The 23,774-nt window shown below is 33.6% G+C and overlaps 2 protein-coding genes across 3 annotated transcripts; both read left to right on the forward strand.

Moving 5' to 3' along the window:
* The first annotated feature begins 1,378 nt into the window (after positions 1 to 1,378).
* On the forward strand, positions 1,379 to 1,765 carry LOC131149000 (secreted RxLR effector protein 161-like). Its single transcript, XM_058099019.1, has one exon. It carries the CDS (start codon positions 1,379 to 1,381, stop codon positions 1,763 to 1,765), a length of 387 nt encoding a protein of 128 aa, XP_057955002.1.
* An 8,310-nt stretch (positions 1,766 to 10,075) lies between these two features.
* LOC131146543 (dol-P-Man:Man(6)GlcNAc(2)-PP-Dol alpha-1,2-mannosyltransferase) lies at positions 10,076 to 21,886 on the forward strand. 2 transcript variants are annotated; one of them, XM_058096195.1, is made up of 10 exons: positions 10,076 to 10,506; positions 12,256 to 12,343; positions 12,466 to 12,625; positions 12,853 to 13,070; positions 14,935 to 15,230; positions 17,687 to 17,801; positions 17,883 to 18,021; positions 19,314 to 19,528; positions 19,650 to 19,739; positions 21,456 to 21,886. In XM_058096195.1, the coding sequence occupies exons 1-10, from the start codon at positions 10,223 to 10,225 to the stop codon at positions 21,585 to 21,587; spliced, it is 1,737 nt and encodes a 578-aa protein (XP_057952178.1). In that variant the 5' UTR covers positions 10,076 to 10,222; the 3' UTR covers positions 21,588 to 21,886. The 2 variants fall into 2 exon arrangements, with proteins under 2 accessions (XP_057952178.1, XP_057952186.1); XM_058096203.1 differs by having other exon boundaries at positions 19,332 to 19,528.
* Positions 21,887 to 23,774: the final 1,888 nt, after the last annotated feature.

The following is a 23,774-nucleotide window of genomic DNA, read 5'->3' on the forward strand; positions in this document are numbered from 1 at the left end:
ATGATAGGGTGAGACACCTCTCAGTAAGGAAGAAAGTGTTACAACAGTGTGTGATTGCATATATGCACATTTTCATACAAACTCATACATTTGAAACATTTGTTTATAATACTGTATCATATAACATTTATCTACACATCAAGTATTTAAATCATGCATATGATTATTAGAACACCTTCAACTTGATATGACAATTTGCCACGAGGCTGGAGGTGTTCTAATAATCATATGCATGATTTAAATACTTGATTTGCAGATAAATGTTATATGATACAATATTATAAACAAATGTTTCAAATGTATGAGTTTGTATGAAAATGCGTATATATGCAGTCACACACTGTTATAACACTTTCTTCCTTACTGAGAGATGTCTCACCCTATCATACAACCCTTGTTTTCAAGTTCATCAGTACGTCGGTCCTAGTAGTTAAAGGGACTAGGAAGATCGGATTTTAGGTTTAGCTTACGTAAGCATTTGAATCTTGTATTAAACTTCAATGAAGTTCCTTTTTGGAGGGTGGTATTAACAAGATTTATTTTAAGTCCGAATTTATGTAAATTGTGTGGATGTATTAGTAAACTTTGGTATAAGACTGATAGAAATCCCAATGGATGTTTGTGTTTTTCCACGACATTTACATTACTATTATGTATGATTTACACCCGTAGGTCCCTGTTTAGGGCGGGTTGTCTATGTGTCATGAATAGGTACATGTATTTTGTATGAGTGAGTGACACCTGGGTCTTTGTAAAGGGTCGGGTCGTTACATTCTTTCAGAATTATTATGACTTTAGTAGCTCATTACGATTTAGAGTTATGTCAAATGGATGTGAAAACTGCCTTTCTAAATGGAAATTTGGATGAAGATGTTTATATGGATCAACCATTGGGTTTTACAGTTGAAAGGAAAGACAATTTGGTGTGTAAACTTAAGTAGTCAATATACGAACTTAAACAAGCTTCTCGACAATGGTATTTGAAGTTTAATAATACCATTGGTTCCTTTGGATTTAAAGAAAACACTGTTGATCGGTGTATATATCAGAAGATTAGTGGGAGTAAGTTTATATTTTTGACTATGTATGTTGATGATATTTTGCTTGCAACTAATGATCTTGGTATATTACATGAGATCAAAGAATTTCTCTCTAAAAACTTTGAAATGAAAGATATGGGAGAGGCAAAGTATGTGATCGGAATAGAAATATTTCGAGATCGGTCCCAAGGACTGTTAGTTTGTCTCGAAAAGATTATATAAATAAAGTTTTAGAGAGATTTAAAATGGACAAATGCTCAGCATCTCTCGTTCCAATTCAGAAAGGGGACAAGTTCAGTCTCGTGCAATGTTCTAAGAATGATCTGGAACAGAGATAAATGAAGGATGTTCCTTATGCATCTGTTGTTGGGAGCTTAATGTACGCTCAAACGTGCACAAGGCCAGATATTAGCTTTGTAGTTGGAATGCTCAGTAGATATCAAAGTAATCCAAGAACACTGGAAGGCTGCAAAGAAAGTTCTGAGATACAAGGAATTAAAGATCACAAGCTTATGTATCGAAGGTCTAGTCATCTTGAAGTGGTTGAATATTCGGATTCTGATTTTGCTGGATGTGTGGATATAAGAAAGTCCACATTTGACTATGTATACTTGCTAACCGGCAGAGCAATTTCATGGAAGAGTGCGAAGCAGTCAATAATTGTTGCGTCCACTATGGAAGCTGAACTTGTAGCTTGCTTTGAGGTTATAGTTCAGGCTAATTGATTGCAGAACTTTATTTCAGGACTTGGAATAATTGACAATATTGCCAAACCGCTGAAAATTTATTGTGATAATTCCGCAGCTGTCTTCTTCTCTAAGCATGATAAGTATTCCAAGGGTGCTAAGCATATGGAATTGAAATGCTTTACTGTTAAAGAAGAAGTATAAAAACAAAAAGTGTCAATTGAACATATTAGCACCGATTGTATGATAGCTGATCCTTTGACGAAAGGATTGTTGCTCAAAACATTTATTAGTTATGTTGAGAAATGGACATTATTGAATCTTACTGTATGTTGTTTAATTGATACTTGAACTCGATAATGAAAATATTTCTGTTATTTCTGTTTTCCATTTCTGTATACATAATTGCTATGGAATAATGATAACAAGATTATCTCAATTAAGTCATTAAAGTTGGACCTAATACATGTGACTCACTTAAAGATCACTACATGTAGTGGAACTTGTATCGTAGTGCATGGAAGGGACTACATTTATAAAGATGATATGGAACCGCCATGACTCCTACAAGTTTTCTACATATTGATGATAACTAATGTATGCGCATTATGATCAACTATGTTAAGTAATTTCACTTAAGTCAGGTGGGAGAATGTAAGACATTAATTGCCTCAAATAAATTTATGATCATATTTATTGAGGCAATATGAAAGGTCTTTAATATTAAATATAATAATGTTATTATAATTTACTATAATAATATTTTGGAATATGAGAAATTTATAATTATGATAAATTTTGTATATTAATTAATCAAGTGAAGTGATGAATATATAAAGGAGGTTTGAGCTGGTCATATTTCAACCTAAAAAGCTTATGGTAAAATTTCCATCAAATTAAGATAGATCATAAGTAAGCGTAAGGTTGTGAGATAAAAAGAGAGTTTAAGAATATATGCTTGAAAGTTATGGACCGAGGTATGATTTTATTTTAACGGAAAATTATGGGTTTCAAAAATCCTTAAAATTAAGATGTATAAATCATGTTAATTGTGAGTGTCCGATCCGGAATTGAACTAAGAAACAGAGGTCGGTTGCGTGTTGGCAACGGTGAGGAGTTGCCAACCTTGCCGGTCTGAATTTATAGCTTTATGGGGATAAGCGGTGGCGCAACTGTAATTTTCGTGATATGTAATGGTAATTTTGTAAATTTTAAAAATCTCCCCGGCCAGCCGCTGTCCGCAGACCATGCATCTGCGGCAATCCTACCCGCCTCCTCCTCTGCCGCTGCCGTCGAGTGTCACCTTCTCCTCCTCGGCGGTTCGCCGTGGTCGATCTAATGGAGAAACTACGGTGTGAGTGGTGAACCAATTAATTTAGGAGAGCAGCTCGTCGAGGAGTGAAGGACCTTGGGATTGCCGGAGTTTGCATGAACGGAGAGTCTCGACGCCGGCTGCGTGGAGGAATGGGGTGAGGCCAGCGCAATGAGGAGAGAAGCTAAAACCTAAAGGCGCCTATTATTTGGAAAACTGCTTTTTATTTTTTTTAGTTTTCTTAAGAATTGTAAAAAATTTAGTTTATTTTTTTTAATATTTTTATTAAAAATGTATAGAAAAAGTTTTTATTTAAATATGAAAAATATATAAATATTTTTATTATTTAGATTTGGGATTATGAACTTATTGAATTTGAATTTGTGTAAATTTAAAAGAAACGCAATACATAATCACACAAATTAAAGTTTTAGATCCATATTTCATGGTTTCATACATAAAATAAGAATTAAAAATCGAAAAATAATAAAAATATTTTTTAAAATTTTTATATAAAATTTAAAAATTATAAAAATACATCTTCTAATGATTTAAAATTTAAAAATAAGAATAAAATAATTTTTATGTATAAATAATGTCAAAACAATTTGTTATTTTCATTTATTTTGTACAAATTTCATAAAAATAAAATCATAATTAATCTTTTTATTTATTTAAAAAATTAAAATAAAAAATGAAAGCTATTTTACGTAATTAAACAAGTCATAAGCTTCTCACTGTAATGGGTAATACTAAATTCGTACAGTATTTTCATATGATGCACTGACATTAAACAAAATGCATAACCCAATTAGATTGCAGCATAAATTAATGTATAAATTATTCAATATTAAATAAAAATGATAATTAGAAATATTCAATAATATTAAATAAATATTTTTGTTAATTATTATTAAAAAAGGTTAATAATTATAAAACTTTTGTTCTATAAAGTAATATATTAGTTATATGTTACGATAATATGCATATTTATGACAATATTTAAAATAGTATAAATATATTTATATCATGACATATTGAATGTGCATATTTATCACAAAGAGCCCTCAATGAAATATCAATTGTTATTTGAATTAAAAAATTAAAATTACTTCTAAAATAGAGTGGCAATAGATTTATCTAATAATTAATTTTAAATTCAAATAAAAAAATAATTTGTTTGCTTTTATGATTTAGGTTGGCACTTAAAAATGTATCACACCATGTGCAAGTAAAATCAGTTTACAAATTCATTTACCAAAATGAATTTGACAGGAATGATATGATTCCAAAAGGGGGTGAATTAAGTATTAAAAATTTCTTATTTGGTTAAGTGTGTTGAGTTTTAAACCGCAACCAAAATTATACAACTTAGGGTCTTTCGAAGCAGTCACAAATCCCCCAAATAATCAAGTATACTAATGTTTAAAAAAAATATGGCATTCTCAATAGATAAGATATTAGCATACAAACACCATATCCTATTTAAAATTTAAAACATGTATGTGAAATGATTATTCATTGAATGCAAATATACACGTGGAACATATCTTATTTAAATTAAATATGTATATGCAAAATAATTATAATAATAAAAGAACAAGCTTACATGTATAGAATTTAAAGTATGGAACATAAATGAGATAGATAGATAGAGAGACACAAAATTTGTTATCGAGGTTCGGCCAATCCTACTTCCGTCCTCACCTTGGACAAACTCCCAAAGATTCCACTAACCTACTCACTTAAACGGCCAGAGCAGAAGTCGGTTTCAATACTTCTTAAGAGGTGGAGTCTCCTCAGCTCAATTACGAGGTTGAGCCAACCAATTCTCCTTACGAGACGAAGTCACCTCAGCTCAATTACGGGGCTAAGCCACAACCACTTTTCCTTACAAGGCGGAGTTTCCTTAGTTCAATTACCCAGGCTAAGCCAAACTGGTTCCTTGTTACGGGATGAAGTCTCTCCAGCTCATCTAACCGGACTAGAGTCAAACAGGTACACCTTATAGATGGTGTATTCCTCTTCCGACGATACCACATGCGGGGAATATAAATGTAACAATTTTTATACAAATAAATGCATCTAAAAATAAGCAGAGATGTACACAATGAAAGCTCTAATATGTACTCTCAAAATGATATGAAATAATGCTCGATAGAATAATGAGCTATTTGCTCAAAATAATTTTTGTAATCTTTGAATGAGATGTATATGATAAAAACTTCAAAGATTCAACCCTACTAAATATTTCTCCAGAAATATTTTTCAATAAAAATGTAGGAGATCTTAGGGTTCTGCTTTCAAATGATTTTTACAAAAATGATATTTATATATGAAAGCTCACATGTAATAAGGCTTTTCTAGCACCATATATATGAGTGTAAATATGTGCTTAAGCCTTTTAAAATTAATCCAAAAAGATTTTTTAAAATAAGAGATAAAGAGTAAAAGAGTGTAAATATACTCTTGTTTTGAAAAGATGAGTGAAAACAAAGATATGCAATAAAAGCTCCTTTAATCATCTAAGCTCAAAAAATGTTTTATCCAAAAGAATATTTTCAAAAACAAAGTGTAGGAAAAAAGCTAAATTTTATGAACTTCAAAAATGTATTTGCAATGAAAGAATAGAATGAACCTTTGGCTTTTGAAAATAAAATGCCAAAAATATTTGAGAGAAATTTTTGACTAATCAAAAGCACTAATCATGTTTTGGAATGGACTATATATAGACTTTCCAAAAATCTGATCGTTAAGGAACACGCTTGTTATTTTAAAATTATTTAATTAAAAAAATAATGACATTTTGCGCTTAAAAAAATTTGTAACTCGAGAGAGGCTCGGTCGGCTGACCTAAGCCAAAATTCATATTCTCGCAGGGTTCAATCGATTGGGCACAGCGCCAATTGATTGAGCTTCAGCAAAAATTCAAATTTCAAATAACATCAATCGACTGAGGGAGACCATTGGTCAATTGGCCTTGGGCAATTTCCAAAAAATGGAGACTCGGTCGGCTGTTCTGATGACTAGTCAACTAAACTTTTGATAGTCGATCGACTGGGCATTTTCAGTAAAAATTTGGCCGATCAATTGAGCTTTTATAAAATAAGCTAAAATACAGGGTTGGTCGACTGAGGCTTTTAAAGCATTGGAGGGTTGGTCGACCGAGGTTAATAGAAATTTGAGTTTAGTCCTGTTTTTGGCCCAAAAATTTTTCAAACCTGTTGTGTTATGAGTATGGCTTTTTATAAAAAGTTTTTCCAGAAAATATTTGGTTCCCTATGGTCAGTTTATGTTCATTTAAGCTTAACATCATATCATGTAGAGCATGCATTATTACAGACCCAAAAACTAATTGCATTTACAAATCAAATAATATATATGTCTTCTTCTTCTTTGCTCTTTTGATTCTTCATGGAATATGTCGGACGATATGTTCTTTAAGTCTTTTGGGCTTCCATTTCTCTTGTATCTCATGTGTGTGTTGAATTGTAAACATGTTCACATACTAAATATACACATAAGATTTTTGTGTTTTGTCACCATTAAAATGGGAATCAGACTCAAAAATTTAACAATCTCCCCATTTTTTATGATGAAAAACACTTATGAGCAAAATGAGTTCAGCCTGAAAAAGGCTTCCCCTAACAATATGCATAACTTAATAGAAGGCATGCCAAGTGGATGAAATTAATTGAGACCTTCACTATGTAATCAAATACAAACAAGGTAAGGACAATATTGTGGCTGATGCATTATCAAGAAGGTATACCCTTGTCTTTACTTAAAATGCAAAGTTACTGGGATTTGAATATATTAAGGAATTGTATGCTTATGATGATGACTTTGCTAGTGTGTATGGAGCATGTGAGAAGACAGCGTTTGGTAAGTTTTATAGACTAGAAGGGTACTTGTTTAGAGAGAATAGACTTTGTGTGCCTAATAGTTCTATGCATGAGTTGCTTGTACGTTAAGCACATGGAGATGGTTTGATAGTTCATTTTGGTGTAAGAAAGACTTTAGATATGTTGCATGAACATTTTTTTTTGCCAAAGATGAAACGCGATGTGGAGAGAGTTTGTGCTAGATGCATTACATATAGGCAGGCCAAGTCTAGAGTCTTGCCACATGGATTATACACTCCTTTGCTAGTACCTAGTGCGCCTTAGAGTAGATATTTCTATGGACTTTGTTTTAAACGTACCTAGGTCAAGGAAAGGTAGGGATTCAATTTTTGTGATTGTTGATAGGTCTTCTATGATGACACATTTCATATCTTGTCATAAAACTGATAATGCAATCCACATCGCTGATTTATTCTTTAGAGAGATAGCACGACTCCATGGTGTTCCTAGGAGTATTGTGTTTGATCGTGATGTTAAGTTCTTTTGCTATTTTTGGAAAGTTTTGTGGGGAAAGTTAGGAACTAAATTGTTGTTTTCGACTACTTGTCATCTCCAAACAGATGGACAAATTGAGGTAGTGAATATAACTTTTTCTACTTTGCTGCATACTATAATTCAGAAGAACTTGAAATTTTGGGAGGATAGTTTGCCATTCATTGAGTTTGCATATAATTAGAGTATTAATTCTACTACTGATTTTTCACCATTTAAGGTTGTTTATGATTTTAATCCACTAACTGCTATGGATTTGCTGCCTTTGCCAGTTAATGAAAGGTCTAGTTTGGATGGTCAAAAGAAGTCTGAGATGGTGAATAAACGCCATGAAAGTGAACGTCAACACATAGAGAAGAAAAATGAGCAATATGCGACCAAAGCCAACAAGGGCTGTAGACAAGTCATCTTTGAACCGAGTGATTGGGTTTGGGTGTATATGAGAAAGGAAAGATTTCCAGCTTGTAGGTGGTCCAAGCTACAACCTAGAGGGGATGGTCAATTTCAAGTCCTTGAGAGAATCAATGATAATGCATAAAAGTCTGATCTTCCAAGTGAGTATAACATTAGTGCTACATTTAATGTTTATAATCTTTCTCTTTTTGATATAGGTGACGATTCGAGGTTAAATTCTTTTGAAGAGAGGGGGAATGATGAGAATCGACAAACACCATTAAAGGATCCATTGCATGTTCCAGTTGAGCCTATTACTAGAGTAAGATCCAATAAGATTAAAGAAACACTTAATGGGCCGATTCAAGATATTTGGGCTTATTAAAAAACGGGACACTCCAAGCTTGGCCCAAAAAAAGATGAAGACATAATAAACTTAATCCAAGTTTTTGATGTAGTTGATCTTGCTTAGATGGGCGTACACATGGATTATGTGAAGACTTTTGGTGCATGACGACCCTAGTTGATATGCCAAAGCAAGTTTGAGTCCTAGATCCTTGTGGTCCCCACACGGCTCCATTGGGCTTCACACGGAATTGGGCCTCCATTTGACTTTTGCTTTATATTTAATTTGTAATCTTGTAAGACTTGTTTCCTTGCATGTGCATGTCTTAACAAGTTGTTGAGAATTGTTTGAAGTATTTAATGCTTTGTCTCCCACGCTATGCCTATAAATAGTCTTTTTATTGTAAGAACAAAGACATCATGAAATAGAAATCAAGAAAACATGAGGTTTTTTTTATTCTTTTGGTTCTTCAAAGAATTTGTGAACTTATCAAGGAATCATCCTTGTGGCCTTCAAATTTTATACCTTCGATTTGTGATTCATTTATAATCATAGGGTCGAGGTTTGTTAATTTATACCTTCAGTTCATGATTAAATTATAATCATTAGGTCGGAATTTGTTACTTTATACATTCAGTTCACGTTTCATTTATAAACGTTGGGTCTGAGTTTTCAATTAAAAATCTAAATTTTAAAGTTCGTGGGCAAGTATTCCAATATTGCTTGTTGGGTCTCAATGCGCGTCGATTGAGGTTTGCATCAAATTGCATTTACAAATCAAATAATATATATGTCTTCTTCTTCTTTGCTCTTTTGATTCTTCATGGAATACGTCAGACGATATGTTCTTTGAGTCATTCGGGCTTCCATTTTTCTTGTACCTTATGTGTGCTGAATCATAAATTTGTTCATATACTAAATACACACATAAGATCCTTATGCTTTGTCAGCATCAAAATAGATATCAGACTCAAAAAATCAACATAATTGGACAAGATATAATCAACTTCGTAACATATCATTTCCTTTAAGCGCATTTTTACTTTTGACAAAAAAAATATTTTCTTTAAATAGTATATTTCTTGTTTATGTTAAAAAAATTAAATCCTCCGAAAGAACCATGCTAGTCCTCTTATCGAACCTTTTTGTTTAATAAAATTATTAAAATTGTAGATTTTATTGGACTGCACATAACCTTATGTGAGATCCATATAAATTCACAATTTGTAGTGATTTTATTGGATAAAAAAGTCTCACAGACTATGATCCTCCCAAACAATTTAAGGTCTCGTTTAGTGGAAAATAGTTTTCATTTTGTATTATAGTTTTTAAAAAATTCCAAAAAAATTAGTGAAATTTTCAACAACAATAATAGTGTTGGTACTATTTTATGTGAAAATAAGTTTATTTTTTATTTATAAACTTTTAAATAATTACAAGGATGAAACTTTTTTTAAAATTTTTAAAAATTATGTAAAAAATTTAGAAAACATCTTTTACAATATTTTTTAAGATTTAATTGTTATTGTGCATATGTAAGCATTATTTTGAATCTTACACTTGAATTTGTGTAAATTACACATAAAATTTCTTCTAAATTGTATATAAATTTATATTCAAATCTCAAAATTTATAATTCAAAATATTATCTTATATAATTATTAAATAGAGAAAAGGTAATTTTTTTTTGTAATTATTATAAAATTTAAAAATAAAAATAAAAAATTTATTTTACGTCTCTAACTAAACTCTAATTGTTAAAAAATTAAAAATAAACTATTTAAAATAATTTTCAGAACTAAATGGGTCCTAAGTTTCTCTCGACCCGTGATCTCGGACCCAAGTTTTGTTGGGCCGACCCGAAACGCACTCAAATTTGAGGGTCTTCCGCTGTTCCGCATAACTTTGCAACTAAGGAAGGTGGAATCACAGGGTGCATAGTTCTGCACTTCGCAGAGACGGAGGGTGCTTTCTAGACACAGGGGGATCTTTACAGAAGAGGGAGGGAGGGAGAGAGGGAGAGAGAGAGAGAGAGAGGGTCGGGGGGTATGGCTCTTTCGGCGAGGCAGAGGCGACCTCTGCCGTCGGATCTTTCATCGACATCGCGGCTGCGGGCGGAACCATACTCGAAGGTGGACAAGGCGGGGAAATCGGGCGGCGGGGAAGAGCAGGACAAGGGGTTGGGGTGGCTCTTGCCGTTGATGTCTCTGGGGATTCTGAGGTACATGAGCGCGACCACCAACATCATCCATGACTGTGATGAGGTCTTCAATTACTGGGAGCCTCTCCACTACCTCCTTTTCAAATCTGGCTTCCAAACTTGGGAATACAGGCACATCTCTCTCTCTCTCTCTCTCTCTCTCTCTCTCTCTCTCTCTCTCTCTCTCTCTCTCTGTTTGTGGGGGAAGCGCTAGCTTGCTTACCTGACGTTCGAGTACATGCATATTTGTGTATTAAATGCCCATTTGATGATGCAATTATTTCTTTTTTAAAGTTTTTTTCTCACTGAATTTGGAGGATAAACGCTTTTTTGTTTCCAAAGTTTCTTCTTGCTATTTAAGTTTCTTTATCCTATTTGGATGGTGTTTTCCTTTTGCTTTTTAAGTTTTCTCTCTGCTAAGAAGAAGAAGCATTGTGTAAGCCAGTGAGCTTCTATGTGTTAGTGTTGTAAATGTGCGTGTGGACCTAAAATGCCTTGTCTACAAGATGATATAAATTAAGAGTCTAGAGTGGTTTCACTGATTATTTTACTGAATTATGCTTTCTCATGGAGTGGTTCCCTGCATGCCTATAATGATGATTATGTTCTCCATAAACGTTAGCGGAATTGGTCTTCTGTGTAATGTTGCTATTACAAATGCTGCAAAACATGACTCCCACAAAGAAAGGGATGGTGGGAGGGAAAGATAAGTTGATCCCTGCCAAACTCGAAATGGGATGATTGAATTGATGAAGTAACTTTGCAATTTTTGGATCTTAGAGATGGTTTGTTTAATTTTGGTAAACTTACAAGGAAATAGAACTTTGGGAAGGCAGTTTTTGATAGTCACAAGGCAAGGTGAAACTCTCAATCTGCATATGCAAAAAGACTATTTGCCCGTCTATGTTCTTTGAACTATATCATTAGCAATTTTTCTGTATTCTGGCCAACAGAGTAATGTGGGGGCAGTTATAGAACAACTTATGAATGTTGCTCCATCAAACCTGTTTTATTATGAGGTAAAATAATGATGGTGGGCAGATTGCATTCTGCTTGCTTAATAATGACTTTGACTATCAAAGTGTAAATTTTCAGTTTGGTAAACATGAATCACCATCTTCCATTAGACAATCCTAAATTCTTCGTATTTAAATATTTAATTATTATCTTACATATGTCATGATCCCTCAAGTCTTCTCAAGTTTTATCTCTTGGCAGCTATCCCTCTAGATCTTTCTTCTTCTTCTATATATATTTTTTTAAGTTTTTTTAAGAAATAAAAGTCTGTCTAGAAATTGCAATCTTCGAAGCCTGTCCTTCATTTCTGCATTACCAAAGATTTTTTCTTTGTGGTCTTAGACAGTTGGAGATAAAATTTGAAAATTTAAATAAGAGATGGACATGCTTAATGCTGAATGAGACATCAGTTGTGGGGTAATATGGAGGTGCGACACCCGCTGATACATAGTTGAGTTTTTTTTTTTTAATTGTATGTGTACTTATAAAAAACTCAACATTGTTAATTGTGGTTTTGCTCTAAATATCATTTTCTGCCTAGCAATTCTTAAAATTTTCTATGTTTTTATGTATATATGTTTATATATGCAATGTAGATAGATGAGGCTATGCTTCATGTTACCAAAAACTGCATGACAACTTAGTTCCTCTACTTGGGAAGTGCCTGTGTTGGGGGATTTGGTCTAAACTAGAGAACTGGTTAAAATCAATCTCATAACAAATGACTTTTAATATTTTTGTCCTACAAAAAGCTTTGCAACTTTGGTTTAACAAGCCGACTGCAGTTCATTTTTCCTTGTTTTCCCACTTAACATTATGAAGATTTTCTCAGCCAAATTAACTATTGATGTATGCCTCCTGCAGCTCCCATTTTGCACTTCGATCATATTTATACATCAACTTTCATGAACTAGTGGGTAGACCGGCTTCCTGGTTGTTCAGTGAGGAGAAAGTAAGATATGGGCATGGCTTATGATATATTTTTTCTCATGATTTTTTAAGAAAAAATTATGTACAATTTTCAAACGTTCTTTGTTTCACTGATCTTAAAATCATTATCTTTCAATGTTTCAGGTCAGAGTATTTTTTGCTGTAAGGATTTTCCTTGGTTTTCTCTCTGTAATTGCAGATAGCGTCTTGATTGTTGCACTTTCCAGGAAGTATGGAAAACGCATTGCATCTTATGCACTTGCAATGCTATGTCTAACCAGTGGTTGTTTTTTTGCCAGCACGAGTGAGTAGGATTTTTTTGTTCATCCCTTTGTTTTCCAGTATACCTCTGTAATTCTTTCCACTATATCTATAATGCTTCTGGTAATGCATGATGATCTTGTGATTGAGTAGAATATTAGTCATGTGAACTGTGAAGCTTCTCTATCCTTTCCTTAATTAAAAACTGTTTGCAATTTTACTTCTTCCTCAGATTTATCTAATCTCCAGTGTCTTGAGTTCATTTTCCAGGTTTCTTGCCGAGCTCATTCTCTATGTATGCCATCAGTCTCTCATCAGGATTATTCCTTCTTGAAAAGCCTGCTATGGCTGTTTCAGTTGCTGCTGCTGGTGTTATCCTTGGGTGGCCATTCTCAATCTTGGCCTTTCTACCTGTCACATTGTACTCTTTAGCTAGAAGATTTAAACAAGCATTTCTTTCAGGGGCAGTTACTTCTGTTGCTCTTCTTGTAAGTTCACACAAATATACATAAAATTCATTTGATCTTTTGGGTTTCATGCCTTAATGTAGCAATGGCCATTATACCTGAGCATTGGGTGAGTTGGGTCAGGTTCAGGATGGGCCTGGACATTGGATTGATAAAAAATGTTTCAACCAGTGCCAGGGCTGGCTCAGCCCCAGCCTTGGGCCTATACTTGCTGCCCCGGCCTGCCCAAGTTTGAATTGAGCAAGTCTATTTGTTGTCTTATCAAAACTCAAAATTCAAAAAAGAAAAAGAAAACAACAAAGAGAGAGAGAGAGAGAACAATGATGGGGGCAGAAGCATCAAGAGCGAAGCTAGTGATCTTGTTTGCATCTAGACATTTGTTCAAAGCCATGTTCTTGAGATTGGCTTGAGGGAGCAAGTTTAAAGCTTTGAGCCCCAACCATGATGCTATAATGTAGGGATGTGGATGAGCTCTCAGCCTTGTTGGGTTTGCGTGGGGGTTTCTGTCCATATTTTTTTGGTTGGAAGTATGCTCAGTTGTGGTCTCTTCATTCTTCGAGGGAGTTTTCATGTAAGTCTTTTTTGGATCATTTGATTCACATGAATGTGCATTTGAGCTTTATGGTTGTATTTGGAAGGCCAATTTTCCTTTGAAGATTGAAGCTTTTGTTTGGTTGGTTGTTCTTAATAGAGTTGTCACTAAAAATCTGATGTAGAGTAGGAAGCCTTCTAAGGCTTTATCTTCAGATGTGTGCTTGATTTGTTTTAATAGTTCAGAATCAGTTTCTCATCTTGTTTTGCATTGTTGTTTTTCTTGGAGGATTTGGAAGTATGCTTTTTGGTATGCTTGGGGAGAGTTGGGTGTTTCCTCATTTGATGGAGGATTGCTGGCTACTTTCTTTATGCGGTTTGGCAGGATTGGAGATAGTTTGGAGTCATGGAAGTGTGGGATTTTTGCCATTTGTGAGCTATTTGGTTGGAGTGGAATGCTTGTATCTTTATGGGGAAATAGATGTCTTCATCTTTGCATTAGGATAGGACTCAGTATTTGGGTTCGCTTTGGGCTTTTCGCAGGATGGGTGTTTTAAGGGGGTTTGTTTTTCGGATTTACAAATTGGAAGGTTGTGCTATTTTGATTGTGTTTTTTCTTCTTTTGTTCCTTTTTTATTGGAAGGCTGCTTTTTATAGGTACATTCTTTATTCTTTAATAATATTTCTTCTTTTCTATCAAAAAAGTTTTTGGAGGGGGGGGGGGGGGGAGGGGACGAAGACAACAACAATGATGTGGGGTGGAAGTGGTGAGAGCCAAGCTAGTGATCTTGTGGCATCTGCACGCTTTTCTGAGTCAAGTCCTTGAGATCGTCTTGCAGAAAGCAAGTTAGTTCTAAACATGATGCTATCTCACTGTCATCATGCTCCTCTTTAGAGATATGGGAAATGATTATCTTAGGATAAGGAGTGGGGAGTTTTTACAAGGCATTCTACTTTGGATGGGAGAGTTAAGGGGAGGGAGTTGGGGACTTGAGAGGGAGAGGGGAGGGCAAAGGGATTTCATTCCCAGATCTTTTTATGTTCTTCTTTTCCTTTTTCTTGATGGGATGTTCAAGGCAACTTATGTAGGTACATTCAGGCCAAGCTAGAGTATTTTAGTTGAACCTCAGCCTGGCCTGGCAACTGATCTGGCTGACTTGTGGCAGGTCCACCTACTGACCCTCTTTTTCTGTCCAAGCCTACCAATTATCTGGCCTGGACAGTTGGTTTGGGCAGGCTGCCTGGCCCATGCTCATGTTTAATGGCCATAAATTCTGCTCCCATTCTTTTATTTTATTTTGATTAATTAGCCATCACATTGTGTGTGTGACTGTGTGTGTTGGATGTTTCACAGATATTCTCACTTCTTGTTGACTACTATTACTATAGAAGGTGGACATCGTCTATTTTGAATTTATTGGTATACAATGTCTTAGGAGGCGGTGAGAGTCATCTATACGGGACTGAAGGGGCATTGTATTATTTAAGGAATGGATTTAACAATTTCAACTTTTGTTTCATTTTTGCTTTACTGTTCTTGGCTATTTTGCCAATTGTGAAGAGGAAATATGCCCCAGATCTACTGGTCGTGGTTGCACCTATTTATATTTGGCTGGGATTCATGTCCTTGCAGCCGCACAAAGAAGAAAGGTTTGATATTCTAGCCTTAACATGTCGGATTTTTTATTTCTTCTTGTAGAGAAATTCAGTTTGGATTCCCCTGCAAAAGAATGATATGTATTTTGCATTGTTTCTAGAAGTGTTTTTTATGATTATATGGAAGTTATTTGACTTATTTCCCTTGAATTTGAACAAGAAAAATCATTTTCCATAACTGTGAAGAATGCCTTAGTAGTCTCCTTGAAACTACATGGTTTAGAGAAGCATGACTATCAAATTTCTGAAAAGTTGATATCTTTGGGGTTATAACATGTGCAAGTTCTCATGGTATCTATGACTGCGCAATGTTATCATGTAATGCCAAGATACATCAAGGTTGCTGCTGATCTGACAGATCCAGTGTATATTGTGAACAATTAACCCCATCTCATGGCATTTAATCTAATAACTATCGTGGAATAGAACTTATGATTCATATGATGGAATTGTGGGAAATGGTTATTGAACATAGAGTGAGGTTAGAATGAGGGCTCATATTTTATGCCTTGGGGATCGACTATAGAAGCTGTATATCCTTTAAGAAGATTAATGTAAAAAATTTAGGGAAAATAATAGGAAATTGTATATAATTTTTATTGACTTAGAGAAAGCCTATGATAAGATACGTAGGGAAGTTTTATGGTGGGTTATAAAAAAAAAAAAAAGAAAAAAAAAAAGAAGGTATATGTAGTAAGTATACCGATGACATTTAGGGTATGTACGATAAAGTAATGACTAGTGTTAAGATTACAGGTGGAGAACGTAGGGATTTCCCATGACAATAGGTTTATATTATCTGCGTTGAGCCTTTTATCTTTTTGTATTATTGATGAAGTTACTAGAGGTATCCAAAATGAGGTTCTATGGTATATATTGTCTTGATTGAAGATACTAGGGTTATAGTAGATACTATCTTAGAATTATGCGCAAAAGCTTTAGAATCTAGAGGTTTTAAGATAAGTAAAAATAAGACTGAATATATGGAATGTAATTTCAACCATGCTAGTAGGAATATTAGAAAAAAGATTACACTTGGTCAAGAAGTTAATAGGACTAATAAATTTTGATACCTTTGTTTACTATGCAAACTGAAGGAGAAATTGAGAAAGGTGTAATACATAAAGTTAAAGCAGGTTGGATAAAATGGAGAAGTGCTTCAGGCATGTTGTGTGATCCTAGAATATCCTCTAAACTAAAAGGAAAGTTAGCACGATATAAATATCCAAAAAGCAACTAAGAAACAAATATCCAAAAAGCAAAAGTTGCCGAAATGAGAATGTTAAAGTGGATAAGTGGTATAATGTTAAAATGACAAATTAAGGAATAAACTTATTCGCGATAAGTTACAACATAGCACTTGTAGAAGATAAGATAAAGGAAGGGCGGCTTAGTTCGTTTGGGTATATGCAAAGTAGGCCAATAATGCATCAATGAGGAGTGAGCTAATTTTGGTTAGTGTTACCAAAAGGGCTAAGGATAGACCTAAAATAACTTGGAATAAAATAGTAAATATGGATTTAATAGCCCTCAAATTGTTGGAAGAAAGTGCCATTATGTAAATTGGAAGGATTCATGCTGTCAATCCCACCTACTGGTACTTAAGGTTTGGTTTGTTGTTGTGTGGCTTAGGAACCGAGCCATTTACTGTTTCAAGGACCAAAGGCATGGCTTAGACTTACCCAGAATAGGGCCAGCAAACATTGAGCTTATGGTACCACAAATTAGGGTATGTTTGGTATCATGTCTATCATATCTATATTCTGTTTTGTGATTTTATTTCTATACAATAAGAAACATAATACACCAATGCATTATTTTATGTTTCTAGTTTTCTATTTGTGTTGTTGATTTTTTTTTTTTGGGCTGTTTTTGGGAAAAATTAAAATTCAGATTATATGGTTTTCAGTTGTTTTGCCCTATGGCCACAATACTTCAATATACAGAATTAAGTTTTGTGGATTAAATCATTCATTTTATAGATAATTTTTAATTAAAATTAAATTAAAATGAGCATGTGGAATTCAAATATAATTAAAATTGAAATATCTATAAATTTTTTTAATTTTTTTTTTTAAAAAAAATTAAAACTTGTGAGCATCATTGGCTGGGCTGGATTAGAATTTCCAAGGCTGTGCCTTGTGCAAAAATTATACTTCTCATGTTGTGCCTTTGGGCCCGTAACTCAAAATAAGCAGTAGCATTCCTTTGCTCAGGCCGTACCAATATAGTATCTTTAGGAAGATCTTAAAACTGTGAGATGGCTTGGTAAAGTTTGCATTGTAGCACGGACTTAGGGTTCTGCCTTTGCACCAGCTAGAATTACTTAATTCACTTGCTTTCCTATTTATTAGAATGAATTTTTCAATATTTTAAATTGATTTTGCAGGAATGTCTTTCTTAAAGAGGTGTAAATGATTATTTATTATTATTTTTCACTATAATGGCAGGTTTCTGTATCCAATATACCCACTTGTTTGTGTTTCTGCTTCAGCCGTAATCGAGAGCTTTCCAGATTTTTTCCGAGACAAGTATACTCCCAGTGATTCTTCTCTTCTAGTAAAGGTTAGCTGGTCATATTCCTATGAGTTTCTCCTGCTCAATGAGGACTGCTGATCAAGGTTTGTCTTCACCTTGCCTATGCAGATAGTCAAATGTCTTCGACCTGTGGTACTCGCTATGATTTTATGCGCCTCCCATGCTCGTACATTTTCCTTGATTAATGGTTATGGTGCTCCTTTGGAGATTTACAAGCACTTAGAGCACCATGAAGATGTCGGAATGGGTGAGAACCTGTGTTTAGTGCTACTGTGGCTGTTATTGATCCTGAGAGAGAAGGGAAGGAATTGTGACCAGCTCCTGTGAATTCTATAGGGGGCTTGTTTATTATGCATTGGTTTGGTGTGTGTAAATACACACACCCATATATATATATGTGTGTGTGTGTGTGTGTGTGTGTGTATGTATGTATGTATGTTTCAATGTATGTGCACCTGTGCATGTCCCTTGCGTCTGTGTGCAATTATGTGGTTTCTGGATCAGTTTGGTGCATGTTATAAATTAGACTACTCCAGGCACCATGGATGTCCATGGCACCATGTAAATTGAGCCATAAAGACCTTGGGTGGCCCTCCAACAAAGAGCTAATAACCATATTTAAAAATTTAACACTATATATGTTTTTAGGGGGAGATACCATGTTGCTCAGAATGCATGCCTTCTTGCTCCTTTCATTTTATTCACTTTCTTTAATGAGTTTTCTTGTTTCTAATAGAATTTCATGCACTTGTGTTCTTGATGCATTTTCAATTGAACTGGACTGGAGGTGCCTAATTGTGTGTTCATATTGTCTGTTCTTCAGTGATTTTCAAAATATTTTTAAATCTTTCCAAAAGTTTCAATTAGCTTGTGAATGGCAACATACTCTTGTTTTGTATTCTAACATGTATTTCTTTTGCTTTGTCAATTCAAATTTCTTTTTATGAGAACTATTATTCATGTTTTGGGTGAAATTTTCTCATTTAGAACTATAAAAAAAAAAGAAAAAAAAATTTCCTGGAATTTCCTCACTGCCATTTCGTGTGTAACGTCTTTGCTTTATTCTTAATTAACTAGCTGTGGACAGATGCTTCTTGGTTTTTGGTAGTTGTAAATTGTTGTAAGACTATGCAGTGTGCGCGCAAAAACTAAGGAGAGTTATGGGTGTTTATTGGTAGTCATGGAACTGCTCATAAGTTAAAATTTTATTTTCAACAGAAATTTTTACAAATATATATATATATATATTTGGAACACAATGAGCAAAAAATGCAGATTGAAAACTCTTTTTTGTCTTCCTATAATTATAGATTAGCTCCCACCTCCTAATTATTTCTGCTGTGGAATAATTCTTGAATCATGAAATTTATACTAGCCTGCAAATGTATCCAACTTTCTGCCTTGTTTTTTATGCCAACATGATAACAACCACAAAAACTAGAGGAAGAAGGACAAACAATTCTTAGAATACAGAGAATGTAGACGTACATTTACCCAATATTGTTTTTTCAGATATAAAGAAATTATATGATTTTTCAGGCCTCCCATATAATGCAGGCTCTGTAGTTTGTGTTGGAAGTGAATGGCACCGCTTCCCGTCATCGTTTTTCATTCCTGATTATGTGGCTGAAGTTCGATGGCTTGATGATGGGTTCAGAGGGCTCCTTCCATTCCCATTTAATTCTTCACTGGGTGGGACTTCAGCGGCACCGCCTTATTTTAATGACAAAAACAAGGCATCGGATGAGCAATATGTAATTTAGCCTTTTCCCTTTAACTAGCTCACATGTCTTGCCTTTACAACTCACGTTCTTTTTTCCCCTTAATTATTTTGTGAATGGCCTGCTGAAACACTATTTAAAACCAACATTACAGCTCCGAGATCATGAAGCTTGTACTTTCCTTGTTGAGTTACAGCTTCAACGGCCTTACCCTTCTCGAGGGAGTGACTTATCCACGTGGGAGGTAAATCTCTCTCTCTCTCTCTCTCTCTCTCTCTGTGCCTACGTACACACACATGTACTTGTCATTATCTCCACCTTTGTTGCCCATGAGTGGTGTGGTTGTGAGTAATAAAATTATTAGTTTTTTAGAATAATTTCCGTATATGATGTTGAGGAAAAAATTGGATTGAAGTTTGTTTGAGAATGCTTCTAAGCGTGCAAGTAATAAATATATATCGATTTTCAAGAACTGGTTCATATTTGCTATATAACATAGTTAAGAAAGTTGCTATTTGCTGTTGCATTCATTGAAGACCAAATAAATTGTAGTATTTAAAATCCTCTTAGAATAAAAAAACTGTATAATGTTTTTGTTTGTAGAAGCACTGCTAATTTTGATATGATTTAGTTTAGTTTTTGATCATGTTCTTTTGTTTGGGTTACTTTATGAAGTTGAGGTTAAGTCCTGTTACACTCACACCTGAATTGCAGAACAAATTTAACAATTTGATTTATTACGTAACAAATTTGAGTTGCAGAATTCTAGAAAATTAGAAGCCATAAGTAGGTGAGAAGAAAGGGTACAATTTAAGTGAGTATCTGAGACTCTGTTAAATGTAGTTGATAAATTTTATTTTGAGGGCAGTCTGTGATTGACATTGTTTTTTAATAATATGAAATTTAGCAATTATTTGATTGTATAGTTTTGTTATCTATACCTGTTTAGACACCCTGAGGGTATTAAGAAAACTTGAGTACCCTAGTTATTGCCATGAAGGATTTTATCTTTTCACTAAATACTACAAATTCCTGTTCTGCCATATTGGAAACCTGCCAAATTGCCAATAATAATAAGCCTAATCTTTATTTTAGGAGCTCATCCCTGTGTTTTTCTCTTTATGTTTACGTTGTGTCAATTGCTAAAAACCTTTCTTCATGCATTACCTTTTATTTTTTTTGTTGCTTTTGCACCATAAATGCTTGGTCGGTTGTTGTGTGTCATTTTTTATGCTGGACTTTAGCTACTCTATATTGCTTCCATCTGCAGCTCATGCTTTTTATTTACAAAATGTAGAAATAATGTTACATATTATAGTAGTCGCGATTAAATTATATTATTTTATTGTTATATTAGTATAGAATTTTCCAATTTGTGCGTATGCGCATGCAGCTTGCAATTTAGTTATTTTATATTTCATTTATATTTTACCCAGTTATCTTTGATTTGATGATTAACTATCTACATTTTGAATCATGTAAACCCATTAGTATAATTTTTATGTATTTTCTATGTATTAAAAGTTTAACAATTATGTAAATTATTATATAATAACTTAAATTTTCATTTTGTGATTGCGATACTTTGTTCACTTTTTTCATTGTTTTTTCAGGTTTCAAACGGTTTAAATGTGTTTATGATCTATATTTCAGAAGCATGTTTGCATTGTTGATTTGAAAAATGTTAAAGACACTTTGCTAGAGTTTTCCTGTAGTTCAAAATTTAGCCTATTTAAAATACATGGAGTTAAATTTGAATTTGTGTAGAATTAGACAAAATGGAATATAATTCCAAATCCGTGTCTTGAATCCTAAGCATAGTGCGAATGCATTTGTTTTTCTAATGTTCTTTAAAAATTAAGCTGTCTTATATTACAAGTTTTCCACAGAATGATATACATCATTTGTTTTTTTTTGTTTTTTTAAATTTTATTTATAGTGTGTTTTTATGTCCTTTTAGGTTGTTGCGGCGTTGCCTTACCTAGACAGGGACCTCTCCCCTCCCATGTACCGATCGTTCTTCATCCCCAACCTCTGGCAGCAGAAGAATGTGTTTGGCATGTACAAACTGCTTAAAAGAATACGAACATGACAAGTTTCCCCCATCTGATTCTTCCATGTTTCAACATTTGAAGGAGTGTAGCCCATTGTGTGTACAATTTTGTTGGACATTGGTCCCCTCTCTGTGAGTGACGTTATAACAGCTCGGCTTTTCCTCCTTTTCTCCTCTTACCCGGGTTTCCCACCATTTACACGTGTGTTAGGATAATTGACCTGTTGCATATGTTCTAATGATAGGGTTTAATTTTGAGGCTTTAGTGAGTGTTTTGAACTTGACACTGTGCTATATGAAGGGGGTAATATGGATGGAGTTTGATCTTCTTTGTATTATGATGGCATTGTTCAATGTGTGTTCTGATTGACCTAGGTTTTATGGATGGACCTTTTTAGAGTACATCAACACATGTTTCATGATATGTAAAAAGAGGTGATTGCAATGGTTGATGTGCTTTGGTAGGTATTGGCATGGTTGTGTTGGACATTCTGCTTGATAGGAGGGAAAGCCAAAGAAAAGAATGTGTGAAAGGGTATATGATTGAGCCAAATATGAAAGGTTGATGGAAGGAAAAAAAGGATAAAAATCCTTTTTATTGCTTCCCCGTGAGAGATGAGTGTGAAAAGAAATTTGACTTGCTTTAGGTGATAGAAATCTAATATTTTTCCTTTCAATTCTTTTTCCCCATTCAACCAAATAATGATTTCTTTTTTTCTCTTCCTCCTCTTTTTCCTTTACACTGTTATTTTTACCATTCTACTTTTTTCTGTCCTACCAAACACCTTGTCATTTATCACCCCCCACCCTGAAATGGGGCAAGTTTCTCTTTCTTGGCTGTCTGACAATTGTCACTTGATCAGCATTTGTTGTTCCCAAATAATAAACGAAAATGTTGTAAGTAGGATCCATTATCGAAGTTGCTACCGACCACTTCAATATTGTCGCCGTTTGCACCTACAAGTACTAAGGCCAATGCTGGCCATTGACACTAGCAAGAGCGCCCATCACATCATTGCCATTAAAATAATTTTTCATTTGTGGGTTAAAGGTTGGATGAATTTAGGCCGTCTTATGTCATGTGTCCCTTCTCATTTTTTCTTTTTCAAAATTTGAATTTGATGCATTTGATATATCATATTAATGCTAGTGTTTATATTTAAACTGCCGAACCATTTTTTAAAGATTTATTTTTCTCATATATATTCCAAATTTTGGAGAAATTCAGCCTTCCGGAGAATTGAACCCTCGTTTCCTTAGTGGGGAGCGTGAATCGTTTGAACTCGTGATTGGGTTTCATTGTCTTGAAAGAATATTTTAGTGTGTGCACTTATAAAGGTATCAGAAAATTAGAATGATGGCATATTTGATTCATGGAATTTTTTTTCTTCTTAAAACTAAATTAATTATAATATATAAGTTATAATTAATTATACGACAGAAGATGTCAAAATTATAAAAATGAATGACTACTACATTACAAAAAATTTCATCTTCTTTAAGGGGATAGTTATGTTATACATCATATGAAATGTGATTAATTCTCTTGTTTAAAGACTAAAAAGGAAAAGAAAAAAACAACCTTTTTTAATGGATAACTTTCAAATTGATAAAAACTGATATTTAGATATTTTAGGTGGCCATTTAATTTGATAAAGATTATACATTATAAATGGCATGTCTTTTTGAGTTAGGTGTTCATTTAAGTAGTTCTTGTTGTTCTATCTTAATTAGATCATAATAATTAAAATCATCCAAGAAATCTCCTAAGCATACACAGATATTATCTCTATAATACTTTGTATGATTATAAAAGAGTCAAAAAATATGTTAGGGTTTAGTATTTTCATATTAGATATCTCAAATTTTAATATCAGGATATGATAAAAAAAAGAGTGAGAGATGAATAAATAAATACATGTTACGTGCGGTTTCGATTTAATTGAGCTTTAAAATGTTAATCTTTTCTGAAATTGAGAAGAGGAGTTTATTTTTTTATTTTTTTTTAATAATATAAATTTTATTTTATTTATATATCTATTTTTTCCTATTTCTTTCTGATCAAATAATAATATATTAATATTGAGTGGTTGTAATGTTCTCATTTATACTATCAAATAAGAGAAAAAATCTTGTGGATCTTACAAAACATCTTTATAGTATAAAATTTCAAATCAATATTTAAATGATTCAAAAAATAATTTAATTTTAAAATAATTTAAAAAA

Source organism: Malania oleifera, chromosome 1 (assembly GCF_029873635.1).
Source record: "Malania oleifera isolate guangnan ecotype guangnan chromosome 1, ASM2987363v1, whole genome shotgun sequence".
Classification (NCBI taxonomy): Eukaryota; Viridiplantae; Streptophyta; class Magnoliopsida; order Santalales; family Ximeniaceae; genus Malania; species Malania oleifera.